Genomic DNA, 20,508 nt, shown 5'->3' with positions numbered 1-20,508 from the left:
GGAGATTCAGTTTCTCAGAGGCCTCTTGAAAGGTGCGTCTCTCGGCAATTGCCAGTGCCTTAAAACGTCTCTGGTCGTTGGCAATAAATACAGTGGCAACACTTTGATGCACTTTGCTATTCATTTTGGCATTTACCGAGGAAACATTCAGATGATTTTCGCTCTCGTCTGCTCGGCGAATTTTACTTCTTCCTCTCGTAGACATTTGCAAATATTGTAGGTTCTCATATTTTGAGATATGTTTCAAATATTAGGACGAATTCTGCTCGTCCGTTAGACTCTCGACCACAAACGCGCTGGAAAAGCAGGCCTTTCGCTAAAGATGATGAGACAGTTGCGCGGTTTCATCGAGGAATACAAATATATGTGCACAGCATAGTGTGGTGATGAGTATATAAAATGAGGTGACATTAAATCTATTTTAAGTGTCAACCAAAAGATGGATCTGCGAGGCTGTACTAAGGAGATGCGCGACATTATATTGGGAGTATCTGACAATATCATCGGTTTCCGCAGGCACGTTCGTTATGGGCGGTATATCAGCCCATGAACGTGAAAGAACTGGGAGTGCTCGAATGGATACATACCGTGCACCCAGAATCCCACTGCCGGTGTGAAAGCACGTGCAGTGTGTAGCGCCCTCCTCCAGGTGAGGCCTGCGTGGTTCTAATGGTGCTGTGCCGCATATGTGGAAGCCCCGCGTGTGATCTGGGTCTCCAGGGATGTGGCAGTGGCTGTAGGCCTGTCCGGGAGGAGGTGCACCATCTCTCTCGCCACCGTGGTTATGAGCGTAGGGGGTCGTCTGGAGGGCCAGCTCGAGGCCTGTGAAAATGTGTGCACGACATTAACAGCGTCACGCGTGATACCAGTCTCAAGCGTCGCTGCGTCTCCTGCCTGGCCTGATAGTACGAGAAATTCACGGCACCTTCCAGGCGCTGCGTTCAGCTCACGGCACCTCCCACCTGGTGCATGTGAAACTCAAAGCACCTCCGAGGCGCTGCATGAGAAGCTCACACCTGCTTCTTGGCGCTCTGTGTGTAGTCGACAGCTCCTTCGAGGCGCTGCATGTGAAGCACACGGCCACTCCCAGCCGCTGTTTAAAGGCACATGCAATTTGTGAGGTGTTTCACGGATGCATGCGGATTACTGCATCGGTAATAATTAATTATACACTGTACCAAATCAATAACTATCCCTGACTTAAGAGTACGATCCATGAAATGGTCCTGGTTTGAAAGAGCAGCTGCAGGCACATATTCACGGGGATCGTGTTCTGTACGGTTATCTATTGGGCTCGCGTCTGCCCAGGACATTTCACGAATAATGCAAATCTCTCTTTGGTAAACCATCTAACCTTCTCTCTGGAGGACAAAAGACACACAGCTTCATATTCACTTCCAAAGTCCACACAAACTGGAACGTACACCTCCCCCCCAACCCCCCCCCCCCCACACACACACACACATGCAGATATATACACACACAGAACGAAACACACACACGTAACAATATCAAGACCTAGACAATAACACGCAGTAATACTGATGCATACCATTTTTTTTTTACTCAGATGCTGATGGAAACACGTATACAAAAGAGGAAGACGAAAATCTTTACAGCACATCTAATTTAAACCACACGCCATGTCCACTAGCACACACTCACGAGCACGCCGACATGTTCACCCAGACACGCACACTTTCACAGAGTAGTGCACAACGTGTGTAACTGTGCGTGTTCGTCTACATAGCGCCTCACATAACCGCCAGACCTCTGGAGGCAGAGCGGGCCAGTGGCCCTCAAACCCTAGTCCCTACACTGGAAGCTCCTGAACACCCACTCGCACCCCTGAGGACCCGGCGACCTGGCTGACAACCCTGGTGCCAGCACCTGCAGTCACAGGAGCATGCCCACGAGCGTGCCCTCGCGCCGCACCCTCCAGGCCATGACGGTCCCTGGGCACTGTCTGTGACTGCCGGAGAGACACGACGAGGACAGGCAGTACGGAAGGGTACAGGCATGGGGGAGGACAGTGGGCATGAGAGGGGGACTGTGCATGGTGGGGGGGGTAGTGCCATATAGGTGGAAGGATGGATGTAGATAAATGAATGGACGGGCGCGGCGATTGAATGGAATCCTATTTTTTATTTAAATGTCCATGCGATGTTATTTAACTTAGTAAAATAAAGGCTTTTTTTTAACAATGGTATATATCAACGTACAAAAGGTTAATACCCTAATCAAACACAGAACTCAGTGTCTTTTAGGCAAAGCGGTTTTAGGCGCAGCTTTCTGTGGTAAGTGGGAATAAAAATCCGTCATTTCAAAAATGTACAGCAGTGCATTCGCCGACTGAGACTTGAACTTGCTTATTTCAGAAATACAGTTTTGTGATTTCATTTTTTTTAAGAGTTCCACCGCGCTGCACGCACTCACCAGCGCAGGTCTGAAGCGCAGAGGCAACACAGCCGATACAAGAAAATGATGAATAATTGTAGTCTTCGTAACTTTGTTACTGTTCGTTATTGTTATTACTCATATTAGTAGCAGGGGCAGTAGTAATGGCAGTATTGTATTTTTCTGTAGTATTATTGTCATGTTGCTGTTGCTTTCCATTGAGACACTTGTTCATACACTGTGATGTGAATAATGTTGGCAATTTACGTGCATCTCCCACACCCTGGCTGCAACACACCTGGGCTGGAGGATTACAAACGAAATATTTATACGAAATAACATAGAAATTAAATTGTGTTTACAAAAAAAGAATGAAAACAAATGTTGCTGATGAAGGCTGTCCGAGCATTCTGTAGCGATGGAGTCACAACGTTGTGACCCAGGAGTTCAGGGAAGGTGTGTATACGGCGCCTGTGTGTCTCTGCACCTGGGACGGTGAAGGTAAGTGAGTATTAGTACCTGGTGACAAATGGACCTTCACCGAAGCCGCCCATCCATAGCGCCTTAGAAGCCTCGCGTAAAGCGCCTCGTAGGAAAAATTACGAATAGCCGGTGTAAAGGACCAGAAAGATGGTGGCGCTGCACCAGCGAAGGAGGGTCCGTTTATTTCGATTCCTCCAGCCATCTCAGAGACGATAAGGTATAGAAATGATGAAGCAAACACTTTCAGGGCGAGGCTTCCTTTAAACTCTGAAGAAATGTGAAAAAAGACGTTGAACAAATCGTTTTAAGAGCGTTTGTATTCCGATGTTATGCGTGAGCGATCTAGGGAAACAGAGCAAATTATTTTACACATATGGGAACCCCTTTTCTCTCGCAGCAGTTTAAGGTGCCCCAGCAACAGCGTCATGTTCAGCCGCTGCCCCAGTGAAGTCCCACAATTGAGTGAGTGAGGCAGCTCGGATTAAAAGTGCCCTAACACAATTCGAAATCGTAAAAACTGCAAACATTGTTTCCGAGTGATACCTACAAAAGTACCTGGAAATATCTCTCTGTGATTGCACAAGTGCCCGCCGTCGATCGAGTGTTACACTAATAACTTGGGTGGCGTGTGGCCAGGCGCACACAACCACCGACAGAACATATGTGTGCATGTACATGGGGTACGGGGCTGCACTTATGAGACAGACACTTTTAGAGTAGAAGACACACATATCCGCACACAGTTTCTGCGTGTGCATGCGTGAATTTGTTTATGAAATTGTCACGGTGACTTTGTATTACGTGTGCAATGGGTCGCTTAAAACATACTGCAATTATTTCGGACTTTTAAATAATTGCCATATTTATAACACAATCAATTCAGCGCCCAGAGATGGTGTTTTCTGCTCCCAGCACTATACCATTCTCTCAATCACCCCCTCATGAGGTCCTGACCCTGGTCGTGTGATCTACAAATTAAAAACATGGCCATAGGTGAAGGCGGCATAGAAGCTCGTGGGTGCGGCCTGCTGTCTTCGGGTGCAACACAGACTCCCAGTGCAGCACTGTTTAGAAGGATCATTACCCACATGGAACATGGAAGGAAACATTTAACATGATGATATGTTTGTGTTTGATGCTGTCCAGTCTCTGAAAAGAGTGCCGCAGAATAGCTGTCCCTCCATCTTTCAAGGGCTCCTGAGAAAACAGTCCCAGGGTGGCCTTTCACAGCCCCTCACCACCCAACGCGTTAGTCGAGTGGGGACGCGCTCTGGAGTCCAATATAAAGACAGCAAGTGCTGTATAAATGATATAATACAATGCATTCTATTCTTTGCTTTCCTACTATTCCTTCCCCCTCTATATGTTACTATATCTTGCAAGCACGCACTATTTTTAATTCGAAGAACAGAACTGTAACAAGGTACCAAGTTTCGCGTTCCATTTCCGCTGAATTTTAATCACGTTCAAAGGCACGTGAAGCAGGGGGGGGGGGCGGTAGAGAGGCGTTACTGCGCTACATTTCTTATTTATAAAGCGCCTGCGACCATTAACCTATACATTCGGTCTTGATGCATAATACAACTTCAGGGAGGCGCGTGATCAGCTTGCACTTGAGCCCATGACCACGCCCAGCACTGGGTGGGGCATGGTCTGCCCCTGGCATTTGTGCCCCATGGCCGTGGTACCCTCCTTAGCGCAGCACACAGAGGGGTCCAGTGCCGGGTTTTGATTGGCTGCGGGCGGGTGATTGGCAGTGTCGGAGTGCCCCGCCCCCGTGCTATTACTGTATCTGCAGGGCGGGCGGTGCTGGGGGTGGAGGGCCGAGAGAAGCTGAGCGAAGAGTTTGCCTAGCAGCCCGGACACCCAGCCCGGCCGAGGAAGGCACCGCAACAGCGCCCACTGGAGCCCGGCGGCAGGACGGAGGTGCACAGGGAGGCTGGAGTCGATGTCCTGGAACTCGGGGTGCAGGCGAGGTAGCAAGGAAGCCGGGTCTCAGGCTGAGACGGGGAGACTTAGGTGAACGACAGGACACAGCGAACCCCCAGCTCACCCTGGGACGGCCGGGCTGAGGGAGTAGGAGTAACTTGTAGTTGGAAGCTTTACGTTTTCATAAAAAGTTAAGGACTGGTGGTCGTCCTTGGCGAGGTTGTCCGGGGAAGGCGTGCGGAAGTGTGTGCCGGCATCTCACCAGGAGCAGGTGCTCTTGGGGGGTGTGGGAGAGCGCACTGCCGGTTGCCAGTCACGGCGAGGCCCGTGGTTCCCTTCGAAGTGCAGGAGTTACACCGGGCTACGGAGTGTGTTCGGATGAGGGTCTGAGCTAAGGCCGCAGGGGGGCCCGGGCTGGCATCCCTTGAATGTGCACACCTAGTGTCCCAGCGAGATCCCCACAGAGCACAGTTTGCACCTCTGCCTCTAGAGTGTGCAGGGTCTGGGCTCTGAGGCCCTTGGAGTGTACCGGGCTTGCCCAGTGACGTGCGCCATAGTCCTCCGAGCACTCCCAAGGCAGGGCTTCTATGGCGGAGAAGCGGCGGCCGGCAGCCACAGGGGGCTGCACCATGAGCATCAAGGCGCACGCCTTCTCGGTGGAGGCGCTGATCGGAGCCGAGAAGCAGCAGCGGAGGAAGCGCCGACGGGAGGAGACCGAGAACGGGGACCAGCGACCTGAGGCCGCAGCCGAGGACAAGACGCAAACCTGTGGCTCTGTAGCGCCCGAGGTGGAGAGGAGCGGGACCCCACCGAGTGCACCCTCCCGTAAGATTCTTGTATCTCTAAAGCATGCGTTCCTTCATCAGGGTGGGCCCGAGTGACCTGCAGACGCACTTAGTCATGAAGCATAGGCCAGTGTCCCGCTATACATCACTGACCAGCGACAGCCACGAAAACCTCAAAAAACAGTAACCCCTGAAGCAAGGGCCCTTTATATTATCCCTTTATGTAGTGCTTAATTTGTAGAAATAGGAGTACCAGGGCCAAAGGTAACACTTAGAGGTCACTGCAGCTTGCAACACCCACTGCTCCTGCCAGTGCTGTCAGTGACCTGGACTGGACATGTTGCTAATAATTTTTAGTTTATATTACCTTGCTAGAAAATGTGTTCTTTTTGAAATAGGCAGACAGCTCCACCATATAGTGGACTGTCATAGAAGAGTGCAGGTGTTACGAATTAAGTGCTGGTGCCCAACACCAGAAAACACCCCCAAAATGAATCACTGTCTCTATGTTATGTTGATTTGTATAACACACTAATCAGTCAAGAGGATAGCCAGGCACTCGGGCAAAGTGTGTATGTGTGTGGTCCCAGCTTTTGTGGGTGAGGTAGGGCATAGGTGTCTAGTGTGTTGGTGAAAGTGTATGCAGCTGTTCAGATATTCTAGTCCTGTTTTGTGTAGTGCTTTATGAGCATGCACGAGAAGTTTGAATTGACAACACTTGTGAATGGGGAACCAGTGAAGCTTCCTGCGAGGGTACGGCTGGGATGTTGAGTAGGGGTCTTGTGGCTGCGTTCTGGATGGCTGGAGTCTGTGTAGAAGTTGTTTGGAGATTACGGCATAGAGAGTGTTGCCACAGTCCAGTCTGCTGGAGATGGGTGCTTGCCTGACAGTCCGTCTGGGGTTCTGAGGCAGCCACTGGAACATCTTCTGCTGTATGGTAGGATGTGGAAGCAGGAGGTGCACACTGTGTTGACTTGAGCCCTCATGTCAAGCTTGTCATATAGAGTGATCCCTAGATGTCTTGCGTAGTCTGTGGGTGTGGGTCACAGCTCAGATGGCTAGGAGCAACTTGTAGCATATAGTACATATGACACCTGACCCCTGAGACAGAACATTTAGAGAGCATAAAACACACGTAACCTGGAAGCATGGGGCCTTAGAAACAGGACCAATCTGTACCTTGTAGCACATACCACCTTAAGCCTTGAGACAAAGCTGAGAAGGCTACAATCACACTGACCCTTGGCTCCTGAGGCAGGGCCTGGCTGACCTCAGAGCACACCCCTGGAGCAAGGGCCTTTAAGAATTACTATAAGCTTACAGCCCGTGTTCAACAGTAACTCCTAAGGAGCCGAAGCCGGACTCACACTTGTATTGGATGGATACGCTGATAGATTGTTATGTGTACCCCGTAGTGTTAATGCACACGTGTGCATGAAGGAGAGCATGGGGCGCCGCTGTGTGGGTCAGTAGAAGGTGTGTGAATGTGCACGCGCGCACTGACAGCCACAGATCAGAGGCTGCAGCCTCCAGCGGCAGGCTTCTAGGCTCCAGCGTGCTAATGTCCCCCACGGCGCTCCGGTTTGTGGCGAATTGCTATTTTTAAAGCGTTGTTCCAGTCAAGAGTATTAATAGTTCGAAAATGTCAGAAGTGTCATAAATCCAGAGGAAAGGCACCGCACATGTATATAAAATGTCTGCTAATTGTGTGTGCAGGTGTCGGTTCAGTTTTCTGAGTCTTGGGGCAGTCATGGCCCGGCCCAGACAGGTTGTGTGCGCTCCTGTAGTCCCGTTGGAACCTCTGGGCAGTGGGGGCTTTTACGGTATGTGTATGTGACGCAGGCACCCGAGCACTTCACAGGTCTTTAAAAGACCACTTGCATGTTAATGAGGCCTTGCAGTTGTTTCACCCCTTCTAAGAGCCCCGGCAGCTCCACTCTGCCTATTGCTTAAAGATCCACCCCCCCCCCCCAAATCAGCTCCACTCTGCATATTGCTTAATGATTCAGCCCCCCCCAAAAAAAATTCTTAGCCCCCCCCCTGCCCCCCGAAATTTGGCTCTAGTTGCGCCTCTGATGTGACGCATGCTTGGAGCGCTTCTCACACTCGCATTCATGGTAGCGTTGGCCTGTGCGGACCTCCCGTATCATACAGGTGTAGCCTTTTGCCGATGTGTCCCCACCTTCCCTCGGACATTTCGACGACGCTGGCTCTTACAGGACAGGGGGTCACTTTTGTGCACACCGTGCCTCCTTCGCAGTGGGTCCAAGGGGCATGTCCCTTCCGTAGCTATCGGGGTGGTCACTCCTCGGCTCCCCAGCACGGGTGAGGCTGCAGGCCCCTGTACTTGGCCGCTGGCACCGTCCCAACGAGGCTGGGGGCCTGTGCCTCCTCTAACTTTAAGTTCTGTGGTGCATCTGTGTGTGCCCTCTCACAGAGAAAGCGGCGCTTCGTGTACCTCGCACATGTGGCACACATGCATGTACCCGTACCTGCAGGCACCCCTTGGCTGTTGGCAGGCGGGGAGGTTGCGCTTTAATTTCCCAGGGTGTGCTGGCTCCTATAGACACTCATTAAAGAATGACTTTGTCTCTAGTACCGGAGCTCTGGTGCCTGTCCCTTGTTTCCCACAGCAGAAAGTGACTGAATAAATGGTCTCTGTGTTAGGAGACAGCCGGGGGCGCGGCGCTGTCTTTAATATCGGAGTGTTGCGCGGACACAGGCACTGCGGGCAGCGCGCCAGAGATGGTTGACACCTTGTTGTCACCTGCGAACGTGTTTCGGCCAGCCTTTCACAAGTCTCCTCTGGCTGCGGACGCGCAACTATAAAATGAGTTTTCGCTAAAAACCACTACCACTGGCCACATTTGGCCACGACTTTCTAATAAAAGATATTCTTGAAAAAAAATTGAAAACATGTCACCTATTGATTTAACTATTTACAATATTTTGTTACTGAGTAGGCCTGCTGACTGTTCATTTACAAACGTTGAATGGACGTATCGTGTACATTTCGGAATAAGGAGAAAAGACGTGGAACAAGGCTGTACTCGTCTCTGTTACTGTGGTTCCGGAAGCGAAAGTGAAAGTAAATTCGCTGCTCTATGGATTCCTATCTGGGCAGCCAATGAATATGTAACAGCATTTCTCGCTGCTGTTATTAAATGATTGGTCAAGAATAACTATTTCCCCTCTCCCTTTTAATGTGGCTATATACAACTTAAAGTTCTAAATCTCAGGGGACATCATATTCAACGAAAAAACTCACACGGCCCTCGTGCTTCTCTATTTCTAAGTCACTGATTTGGAAGTGAGGGATTTCGAAGCGATTCACTTCGAAGTGGGTGGTTCCAACGAGCAGGAGAGTGAAGAGATTGGTGTGTTCTCGGATTTTTCAATGTAAATTACACAGCGTTTTGTACCAATGGAAAAGGAGTGTGCCTGCGGATTGTGCACTATAGTACAGGATGTACAAACGTCTATAGAGTCCGCGCTCGGTAATTTATTGTTTGATCTACGGTTGTCGTAATACAAGTGGATGTTTGGTGCCTAGAATCTGGGTTGTCCAGTCTGTTGACGGCCAATTCAGAAATAAATACAGTGCTTAATGTGCAGCCTCTTTTTAGAGCAAAGTGTATAATCTCGTCCAAAGTGTAATTAGTGCAGCAAGTGCAGTGCCACTAGGACCAGGGCGTCATTGGGTGCACTGCACCACAATAAAGCTGTCTTTTGCTTCCTGCCTGCGGACTAAGGGGACATTTTGCATGCCTGCATTAGGGCACACTGCCTTGTTGCAACGCCACTGGGAGTCTACGTAATTCCTCACTATAGCTGTGATTAAATTTGAATTACACAAAATGGGTCTCGGTTTGGCTTGCCCCCCTCCCTCCCAATGCAGGCACGATGCTGGCAGCAGGGCTCTTGCGGGGCACGCTCCTAGAAGTAGAGTGGTATTTCTGCAAGGCGTTACATGATAGTCCAGAAGAGAAGGTGTGTAAGTGTGAGGCTGTGTGTGGCACTGGACGGTGCAGCCCCTTGCTTCCAGTGCCTGGGGCGCTGCTTCAGCCCGCTAACCCATGTCCCCTCTGCTTTCAGCCGGCTCCGAGGATGGACCCGTATCTGACTCCGCCGACCCCGGACCTCTGCTGCCCCCGCCGCCCCCGCAGGCGCTGCTGGCACGAGTGGACCTGCAGGGCGCGGAGCTCTGGAAGCGCTTCCACGAGATCGGCACCGAGATGATCATCACCAAGGCCGGCAGGTGAGTGAGCGAGAGGCTGCGGTGGCAGGAGCCACAGCCGGGCGCAAGCACCGCCAGGCGCAAGAATAGCGCAGCCGCGAACACAGGGCACACACAGCATTCACCACAGCATCACACCACATGCCTCTGAAATCGCGGAATCTAGGGTGCAGCGCAAGCTACCACAGCTTTTAAAGATGGCAACAACAGCAGGCCAAGTATGAAACACCATGCGCATACACCGCTGGAGAAATACAAACCATACTGGAAAAGTCAGCCAGGCAGGCCTTTTGTGGTAGTACGACTGTCTCTTCGGTTAAAGTTCCTGCTAGCGCTAAATCGCATGACACCATTGAATAAAGGTGGGAACAATATGCAACTGGGAAGGACAACGTATTGGGAAACTGCAATGGAATCGAGCTCTAACATCTGCGCTAACATCTGTGTTCAAGAGGGGCATTTGCACCCGTTTTTTGTGCTATGAAATCCAGTCGAGCGTTGTTTTGTGCAGGGTAGTTACACAGGAAGAAGGGGATAATGGACGTGGAGGGAAGGTCGTGTTTGAAGCCCCCATAGAGCAAAGGTGGTCTTCGCACTTTCCCTTGAGGCGGAGCCCTTTGCCCCGCTCCCCCCCACCACGCACCTCAGTATTATGGCGAAGTGGTGAGTACTTATGGTAGGTTGGCTGTTAATGCTTCTTGGCCCGGTCGTGCCCTGTAAATGACCCTGAGGATGAAGGTCATACCTGCACATACCCCTGCACAACTCACTCAGGTCACACCCGGTGCAGTTCGTGATTTACAAGAATGTGCACATTTCAAGACGAGGAGGGCGCGCACCAGCGGCGCCGATGTGAAATCTGGATTTTTGCTAAGGGCGCACGCGCTGCTTCAATCACTTCGCCACACAGCAGCTCCTAGAAGCAGTGCAGACGCCCTTGTAGGGGTGCCCATGGATGAAAGCGCTGTGTTGTGATAGGGGAATTTAGCGCATGTGAAATAGGCCTGTCCTCGTGCATGCGCACAGCTTGCAGTCGCACGCTATCTCAGGGCCTCCCTTCCGCCAGCCTCCCCTGGGCCCTTAGTGCCCGCACACAATCACACACAACCTGACGTACCCAATACGTCAGGTTGTGTGTGATTGTGTGTGGGCACTAAGGGCCCAGGGGAGGCTGGAAGAAGGCTCTGAGATGGCGTGCGACTGCAAGCTGTGCGCATGCACGAGCACAGGCCTATTTGACATTCGCTGATTCCTCTTTCTCTCTCACACACACACATAAATAACTTGACGCAATTTCAATCACAAATCTGACATACACACAATCTCACACATACACAACCTGACTCAGGCAAACAGAGCACAGCGACGCAAGCGGTGATCGACGCACACTTTTCTCCTACATGTCCAGTGATGTGCGCAGGATCACAGCAGCCGCCGCTGCACTGGGTGCCCAGGGGGAGGCCGCTCTGACAAGTCCAGAGCAGCGGTAAGAGCCCTGCGAGGCTGCCCGAGTAATGAGGACCGAACTACCGTGATTTATGGCCCGGCCGGCCTTTCATTTCAGACGGGTGCAGACAGGGGCATGTGGCCGTTTCACAGCTTCCTGTTCATTAAATGCCCGTCTATGGGCGCAGTGTTCCCCTTGAAAGGAGCGTTTTTTATTTCCTATGGACACGCCGGGTCAAAAAACAGCATTGGACCAAAGAACTAAATGTACTATAGATTGTTTTTAAAAAAACCCTCATTGAATCCATATGCTTCTCGTTTCCTCCCTCTGCGGCAACTTTCATTGGCGTCCAACATATTGTGTTCACAAAATGTGACATTTCTTCCAATGGCCGCGCTCTCATTGGCCAGTTTTCTGTCCCGGGGATTCTGAAATAGTGGTACCTGTGTGGGCCAATTAACAGAAACGCTGTACTTGTTCAAAAAGGGAAGAAAAAAGAAAATGCAAATAAAACAGTGCAAATCTCTTTTTGTTCCCTGGTTAATATAAGAAACTGAAACAATTTACTTCAGTCCATCTCACAGAAATAGTTTCGCGCAGGGAAAATCCAAGCAAATAAATATGAAGATATATTGTTAAAAATATAATTTAAACAAGTGATAGATATATTTATTTTAATTCACCCAATCAAGAACTTTCAAAAAATGACGGAAAATTATATCCCAGTTATATTAAGTGTGTAATTTGCAAAAAAACCTTCGAAAACTGATTTTTCTTCAAAACCCTATCTATATATATAGTTTGAAAAGTGGAGAAAGCGAGTTTTATTTCCTTTAAAAAAAAATAAGAAACGGGCAGAAAATGTGAAATAGGTTTAGAAGTAGAATTTGCTAATGCTACATTGCAGAAGCATCGAAAATTGATGGAACTGGTCTTGCTATTTTTTCGCTATTTTGCTCTAGTATAAAGTTTCTGTGATATGTATGCCTTTGTTATTTCATTTTAATGATAAGACAAAAATACCACGTGGCACAGTTCAGTGTTTTGAAAAGAAATGTAATATAGCAACCCGCGAGAGAGTTTCCGACCCCAGTGTCCATTAAAGATCGGGGGTTGTTTGAAGGCGGCCACGTGGTTGCGTTTGCAGAAAGTTTATTGGTACAAAGGCTGACCACTGCTCCAAGCGTGGATGTGCGTGGTGATGAGTGGGGCCAGAATGGATACGTGGAGGTGGCAGGAACATGTCACCTTTTACGAACGACTCGAACAAGTATCTTCGGCAGGAGCCCTTGTTCGGTGTATGTACTCTGCAGCACCAGCAGGAAGTGCCGCCATTTTCTTGTTTCCAATAAATTTAATGTTAATCATACCCAAGCTGCTGACGCAGAATGGAGAAAGTGTGCGTGCTGTCCCGGAATAGTTTGAACACAGGGCCCAGGTCCATAGACCGGGCCGCATCTGGAGCCTGCCTCCATATTTGTACGTTTAATTTCAGTGAGCAGAAACTGAGGGTGCAAACAGCTTCGATGGCTCAGTACCGCAGGGCGCACTCTTCTATTCCATGTCTAGCGGGATAGCTGTTTATTCCTTCTTTTCTAAAGAGAGTACATGTGAGCATGCGTCTAAAAATAAACCTGGGACGCCGAGATATCGACTGCTAACAATGATGGCACACGCTCTGGCACAGCCCCCTCAAGAATTCCTCGCTGTTCACATACTGCAGAGTGCTCTAGGTCTTAATAATGCCCTCACATGGCATATACACACAATCACTGGCAGCATAGTTTAATAAAAGGTGCAGCCACCGCGGGGTGAGGAGGTCACACCCTGGGAAGGGGGCGCTTAATGTGCCTCCGATGCAGCTGCGGCAGCCGAGGTAGGCGGGAGGGTGGTTTCACCTGAATGTATGCACAAATGTGGATTGATATTTTGGAAGAGTCCAGCGTCTCTCGGTGTTTGGAAGTTGTGCTGTTTGGCAACCAGCGTTCGGCAGTTTATTTCAGGCTCTTATTGCCCACCTGTACCCTGTGTATTTAGTGCGCTCTGCTCGTTGTATAGGGTGTTAAAGCCATGCGCTCTGTCGGTTGCTTGCTCCACGGAATCAATTTCATCTGCTGTGTTCGCTGCTCTCTGCAGACGTCTCTCTCTCTCTCCCTGTTGGGTATGTAATGCTCTCTGTTGCCAACTCCCTGTAGTGTGTTTGGCAGAGATCTCCGTTGCTGTCTCTGCCCCTGTCTCGGTGTGGTATATTTGGTGCACTTAGCACTTGGTGGTGTGGTGAGTGACAGTATGTATCCAGTCTGACGGCATCTTAGGTTAGATCTCTGCTGTGTTGTTGACGTCTCTCTGTTACCTGGCGTGTGTTTGGCTGCGCCCGAGGCTCTGTTGTGTGTTTGATGCGCTCTGCGGCCTCTTCTCTTACTTGCAATTACTGGAACACACTCTGAGGTGTGTTTACCTCTTATTGTGGCTACCGTCCCGAGGTGTTCTTCAGAGCTCTGGGGTGATTTGGTGATCTCTGGATCTGTAGTTTGGTTTCTTTACGTCATCTCAACTAGACAACTAACCTCTCCACTGGGCACGCCCTCTCTCGCTGCTCTGGCCTAGCCTCTGCCCATGGTCTTGAGATTAACAGCTCAACTTCCAGCTTTTAAAACCGGTCTGCTGCCACAACTCATACCCGCATCCTCCAACAACTCTATGCAATAACAGGCTAGTTCCTAATTTTGGACCTCATGTAAGGACCTTAAGAAATAACCGAATGCTTCGTAATTGTGGACCTTCGAAGCGACCTATGTTTAACTGTGAGGCACTTTATACATCGACTCGGTGTAGCGACTTTCAGATATTTAGTTATTTTGGACCCTACGTAGCAAGAACCTATGTTTTGTGTTTGGGTAATGTCCGCGCTATATAAAAAGGCACAAATAAATAAACACAGCCCATATTCTGAGGTGTGTTTAAAGCTCTCTGTGGACAACGCTCTGAAGCATGCTCAGTGCTCACTCAGGGTAGCGCCCTGAGGCCTGTTTGCCGCTCTTAACAGCCACAGCTGATGTGCGCATGCAGCTCTCTGAGCCCAGTCCCTTATCCCTTCCCTACTCTGCAGTTTGCTAATAAAATTATTTCTCTGTTTCCAGACGGATGTTTCCTGCCATGAGAGTGAAGATTTCCGGTCTGGATCCACACCAACAATACTACATAGCGATGGACATCGTGCCCGTGGACAATAAGAGATACAGGTGAGAGAGGGCGGGCCCTGGCCCTTTTATCCCATTGAAATGTTCGATTACTATATACTTCGTTTTTAAACGGCAACCTTTTGTATCAGCCGGGTGCAAATATGTGGTGCACCGGCATGTAAAGGCGCCAGCCTTGAACATCACTTGCATTGCTTTTCAAACAGCTTGTCTGACATTAAGGGATATATATATATATATATATATATATATAAGGCGAACTCGACCGGAAGGAATTGTGTCATTTTACATGCACTCTATTTAACCAGTTACGTGATTTTTCCGGAATCACAGGATATTGAACCGAATCGGAGACTCGAACCCTATATTTTAATTATTCTATACATCAGTAAAATATTAATCAGCTGCACGTGGGCCGCTTGCAGCTTGTGTTGCCCAGTAGGACGCCTCTGGTTTCCATGTGGTCTCCAATGTATGTGTGTCTATTGTCTGTGACTGGCCTATTTCGGCCTCTTTTCTTTACCAGTCTGAGTGCACACATCCCAGGGTCCATCTCATCAGGCTGAGACCGTTTTATTGTCCTAAATTTCCGCGTAACACGAAAGTGTAGTTTTTGCTACATACAAATGTGGTATAAATAATGCTTATTTTTGTCCTGTGTCCTGCTTGAGCTGATCTCATATTTTTGCAATTTTATCTACAGCAATGGACGTATACATTATTCACACCCCTATGCCTTCTGACACAAAAACGTCAGTGAGGCAGAGCCCAGTTGTCGATGGTCAGACGCCGTTCCCAGCAGCTTACACTGGTCTTAGATACATTCACACACGTCATGCTTTTTGCATTCATTTGTACTTATTTGTATTCACAGCCTGCAACATCGATGACCGCGTCACCTACAGTTTTTATTATCTCTGTGTAATTCGCAGATTTAAGGTGTATTTATATTCACTGTTTTCTGCATTTTTAAAACGGAATCGTGGAATGAAGTATGCACTCCTAGCGTCATAAAGTGCACCTCCGGTGTTACTTGGGAGAGGGGGATGGGGTCACTGTGCACACCTGAAAGCACATCTTCAGAGGATATACAATCTAAACGGGGACAAAGGAGGCCCACGCGCAGAGTGAACATTTCCACGCACAGCTATGCAGCCAACCCGATGCGAGTTTCGGACCATAAATGTTAAAAATACCCTGCTTTAGGTGATTTCAATGAAATTAGATAATGGTTGCAACGCTCAAATATTGCTACTTCCTACTGAAAGACAAAAAAAATGCATCATGAGTATTGGTGATGGTAGAACATCGCGCAATCTTTTTTTTTAATCACATAAGTAATTAAACAAATATAATTGAAAGCCATGCCTCTACCCTGAACATTTGCTCTGGCGCAGGTCCGTTGTGATGCTAGAGAAGAGAGGAATCAGGGTATATTCAATGAGGGCGCTCATAATATTTTCACCCCTTTGTTTCTCTTTCATTATCTACGCCGAGACTACTTAACATAATCAACTAAACTCGCTATATCGGTGAATGCATGTATGTAGGTATGTATGTATGCATACATCATGTATGTATATAATGTGTATGTGAGGGTGGGTGAGACTCTGTGTGCATGTGAGTGTGGGCCTGTGTACATTGTGCGTCCGTGTGTTTAAGTGCATGCCTCCCTGCGAGTTCGCGTGTGTCAGTCTGTTTTCGGCTGTGTGTGGTTAGAAGGGTAGCTGCGTTTCTGTTTATTGAATGAAAAACATACATTCGCGTAGGAACGATGAAGAAACACAAAGACGTACACCGAAGGCTCGCTGGAGGATATGACGCGATAACGCTGCAGTCCGAGTTTCTGGGGTCGCTCTGTGCTCAGTGTGGGTGGCAGAGCGGAGTGGGGTGTGGCCGGTATGGTGGGCAGTAGGATGCACACATGTAGCAGTAGGAGACGAGTTGCCAGGCAGCAAAGGGCGCCCCGTGTGACCTGAGCTCAGGGCGAGGGCAGCAGTCGCCCATTTGGTGCTGAAAGACAAACGGCCGGATCCCGCCTGGTGCAGGCTGGGATGAGCATCAGCGATGGTCGCACACGAAGCCCCGGCCCCTAGGAGTCCGAGGGTGTGCTGAGAGAGGGCAGTGTTTACTCTGCTCACAGCACCAGGGGAGGTCAGACTGCCGAGCAGACCGTCCGCCAGAAGAAGAAACACACAGCTGCAGACTCTGGTCTTGAACACGTACGGCCAAAGCACACGCTGATGTGTAAGGCCTTCGGAGTGGGTGCGTGGCTCGCAATAACTAATTTCCCATGGTAGGGTCAAACTTGTGATCTGCAAATCACAGCAGATCTCAAAGTCGAGGGTGTCTAGGTGCATGGCTATAACATGTGCATTTGTAAAGCGCAAGTTCACGGGATTTCAACCTGTGACCATGAGGCCGACACAGAGGCCCCGACAGTGGACGCATTAATCCACTTAGCCACTAGATCAACAGAGAACGATTCTAGTCCGGTTCACGCACACAGGGGCTTGGCAAAATAGGTATAATCTTCCATAGTTAGTTGCAAATGCGAACAGGAGTGGGCCCAGCTTCCAGCAAAGAAGGTTTGATGCCGATGGCAAACACGCACATATCCCCTGCAGTCAGACCCTCACGTCAAAAGCCGTGCCCATGGTGTAGCTGGAGCTATCGCGAAACTGGGCACTAAGACTGAAAAGCAAGGTCCAGGCACCAGAGAAAGCATCAATTCACCTGTTTACCACTCGGTGACAAAAGGACTGAAGTACCCCGTTTAACTTTAGTGCAAAATGGTGCAGCGAAAGGAACAGCAAAATAAGACACCGGGATAAAATCATTTAAAACGTGGCTGATAGCACCGCAATGTCTTTATGCGATTTGGTTTTTAGTTGGAGGATACACCCTTAAAAACCTCTAAGCCCTTTTCTTGACATTACCTCCTTAACATTAGATTTTGCGATCTTCAGCTCCAGCTGCATCCGAATATATATCACAAAGAACTGCCATATGGGCAGAGCTTATTGCACTGGGGTCGAGTCCCACCATATTGGAGTTTTTAAAATATGTTTTTTACTGCAAGACACTAGTGGCGTAACAAGACTGGAGGGGTCCCTGCAAAGTACAGGGCCCTCCCTCCCTCCCCTGGGCCCACAGCCTATCACTTTTGCCGAGACCCCCCCCCCCTCCGGCACACCCGCACCGCGAGGGCTGCGGGGACTTTGTTTACGCCACTGAAGGCTACCCTGTAAACCAAGAACCACCACGTATTTTTAGGTCTCGCCTAGCTATTGCGTTTACGCAATCGCGATGCGAGACTCTAGTAAGAGGGGCATTTCAAAGTGCTCCCAAAAGTGGATTGCATGGCGAGCACGCGCACAATCACGTGCATCGTGCCGCCATGCAATCCGTTTGGGGAAGTGCTTCAGCCCACTGGCGGCCTCGGCATCATACTTCAAAGGGTCCGCTCCCCCACCTAGAATGCGCTCCCCCGCCCCCGCCAAGCGCGCACGCCACGCTCCGCCGCGTCTCGCCGTGACAAATTTGCTTTCACTTTTGAGCGGCGGGCGCTCACTCGCATCCGGAGCACTTTAGAAGCCGGGCTTGTCTTGTTTTCTTCGTAATACGCATTTGTTCTCTACCTGGCTCCCCTCCTTTTCCTAGGCCTCTGTCTCTCTTACGACCCCATTCCCTTTCGCTTATGTCTGTATTTACTGCTCTCTCTCTCTTCGCTTATGTCTGTATTTACTGCTCTCTCTCTCTCTTCACTTATGTCTGAATTTACTGCTCTTTGTCTCTCCCGCATTCCCCATTCTATCCTGCTCTCTCTCACGAGTCTTCCATCATTTCCTATCTCTAACCTGTAGTCCCCGTCTACCTCGCGCCTTCTCACCTCTTTGTGCCCGCTCCCTTTCTCGCGCCGCCACCTCTTCCATCATTGTACCTCGCTGTCCCTGTCTAACCTGCAGTCCCCGTCTACCTCGTGCCCTCTCCCCTCTTTGTGCCCTCTCCGTTGCCACCTCTTCCATCTTTGTACCTCGCTGTCCCTGTCTTTCTCGCGCCCCCTCCCTTCCAGATCTCTGTGTCGCTGTGTCTCCTTCCCTGTCAGGCCTCTTCTTTCCTCCCGGTGTCTGACATTTGAGGGTCTCTAATGAGCGCCTCCGCAGTCCGGCTCTCAGTGATCCCTCGGAGGCTGCCGGGGGTATGGGATCCTTTCCCTGCAAATAATAAAATTTAGCTACGTGTTGCGTAAGAGCCTAAAAGGCTTTCTGCTGCTACCGTGCTGCTCGGCGGCCATTAATATTATATCAGGGCCGGTGCTGTTGCTGTAGTGCAGTTTCATTAAAAATGTGATCTGTAGCTTTAAACATGCAGCTTTCCATGCAGAATTATGCCAAGTAATTCTTGGTCTGCAAACTCGTAATTGCGTACAGAGATTCCCGTCGGTACCGGAAATTCAGAACGCCTGGAACGGCTGCATATAGTTCCTCAATACTTTGTCCATTTCTACTAGTTGTGTTTCATCAGCTTTTAAGAGTTGCGTTCGGGCCACTCCTTCCCCTCCCCTCTTATCTATTCTCCTTCGAGGCCACTTTTTCCATTTTGCTTGGACATTTGATCCTCGTCTTTTGGCTGCCTCTTTCTCTTCTTAATAATTATACTATAATATAATACTTGGATTTGTATAGCGCCGCTAATAACCCGTGAGGGTCTGTAGGTGCTGTCCGTAGGCAGGGGGAAGTGATTTGCCCAGAATCACAGGATGTTGAGCACACGACCAGACTTAAACCTGGATCTCTCAGCGCCCAAGTCGGCTGCACTGGCCGTTAAGCCACACCCTCCCCCTTCTGAACGTAGCATTTGGACCACTTCTTTGTCATTGACTCGACTCTGGAACACGTCCAGGGCCGGACTGGTAATTTAAAACAGCCCTGTCAAAAAGTATAAACTTAGACCCCATGTGCACCAAGTGAGTAACCCCCAGCACTATGCTCCGTAGGATTTTATGTAGGATAATTTTGGAAAAGTGAAACCAAAAGGTGCATGTTAACTGCTCAATTTTTCAATTATATTTGCCACTTTTACTGGCTGCTCTGAAAGGGATTCAAATAAAGATTCCAGTACATTAGTGTTTACCACAGTACCGCAAAGCGCTATTTCTACACAGCTTCTAATCATGCATGCCATGTGCCTGGTGAGAAAAAGGACCTATTTGTTGGTACAGTTATGAGAGTTTTTCTTTTAATGCTTCCATTCAAAAGTCTTTGAAGCTCATCTAACAAGCATTGAAAATGCAACAGGTCTCGCATTTACGCGAGGAAGCTATTGGCATTGTAAATGACAATGCCTTTTATTTTATGTTTTAAAAACCAAAACATAAATAAAAGGCATTGTCATTTACAATGCCAATAGCTCAAACTTCCGTAAATGCGAGACCTATTGCATTGCAAATGCTTGTTTTACACATATGCCAATCCCGGGGAGTGTTTATTCTTGTACGTCAACAATAATGTTGCCTAATACTGTATTCTTCGTAAGATAGACATGTTAAAGTCACTGGGTATGAAATCCAAAACAACTGTATAGCAAAAATATTTCGTTTAATTTACTAACAGCAGCACACGTGACTCAAAATAATAAAGCAAGGAAGAGCCTTTTGTTAAGATGCGATATGGCCAACTTATGTGACTGTGAAAGAAACACTTTTGGCAAAAACAGTCTGTGCAACTTGATGTAACAGTGCAATAAACTGAACATTTGATTAATGCACTTGCATTTCGAGTTATTCTGATAAAAAATATTTTCTTTCACAATTCAAGATACCAGTTATATCAATAAAAATGCCAGCTTATATAAACACTGTAAGAAACCTGCCACACAACAGAGCATTTGCTATCCAGTACATTAAGGTGACCAACTAACAAAATAATCGTCTAAATGTGATTAAATATTTTTAGATATACCATCCCCGAAATAGAAGGCACGTTGTTTATAGAGAAAAATAATTGCAGTTTATAGGAGAGTTTGAAT

At 48.8% G+C, this 20,508-nt stretch overlaps 1 protein-coding gene across 1 annotated transcript in view; it reads left to right on the top strand.

Moving 5' to 3' along the window:
* Positions 1 to 4,694: 4,694 nt before the first annotated feature.
* Positions 4,695 to 20,508, top strand: part of TBX18 (T-box transcription factor 18) — a 90,510-nt gene continuing 74,696 nt past the window's right edge. Inside the window, exons 1-3 of the mRNA XM_085611042.1 lie at positions 4,695 to 5,634; positions 9,690 to 9,852; positions 14,419 to 14,520. Coding sequence (XP_085467168.1) covers positions 5,397 to 5,634; positions 9,690 to 9,852; positions 14,419 to 14,520 — 503 coding nt within the window. The 5' untranslated portion in view covers positions 4,695 to 5,396. The remainder of the gene's footprint in view (positions 5,635 to 9,689; positions 9,853 to 14,418; positions 14,521 to 20,508) is intronic.

Source organism: Triturus cristatus, chromosome 6 (assembly GCF_964204655.1).
Source record: "Triturus cristatus chromosome 6, aTriCri1.1, whole genome shotgun sequence".
Taxonomy (NCBI): domain Eukaryota; kingdom Metazoa; phylum Chordata; class Amphibia; order Caudata; family Salamandridae; genus Triturus; species Triturus cristatus.
This window is presented reverse-complemented; position numbering and strand designations above follow the sequence as displayed.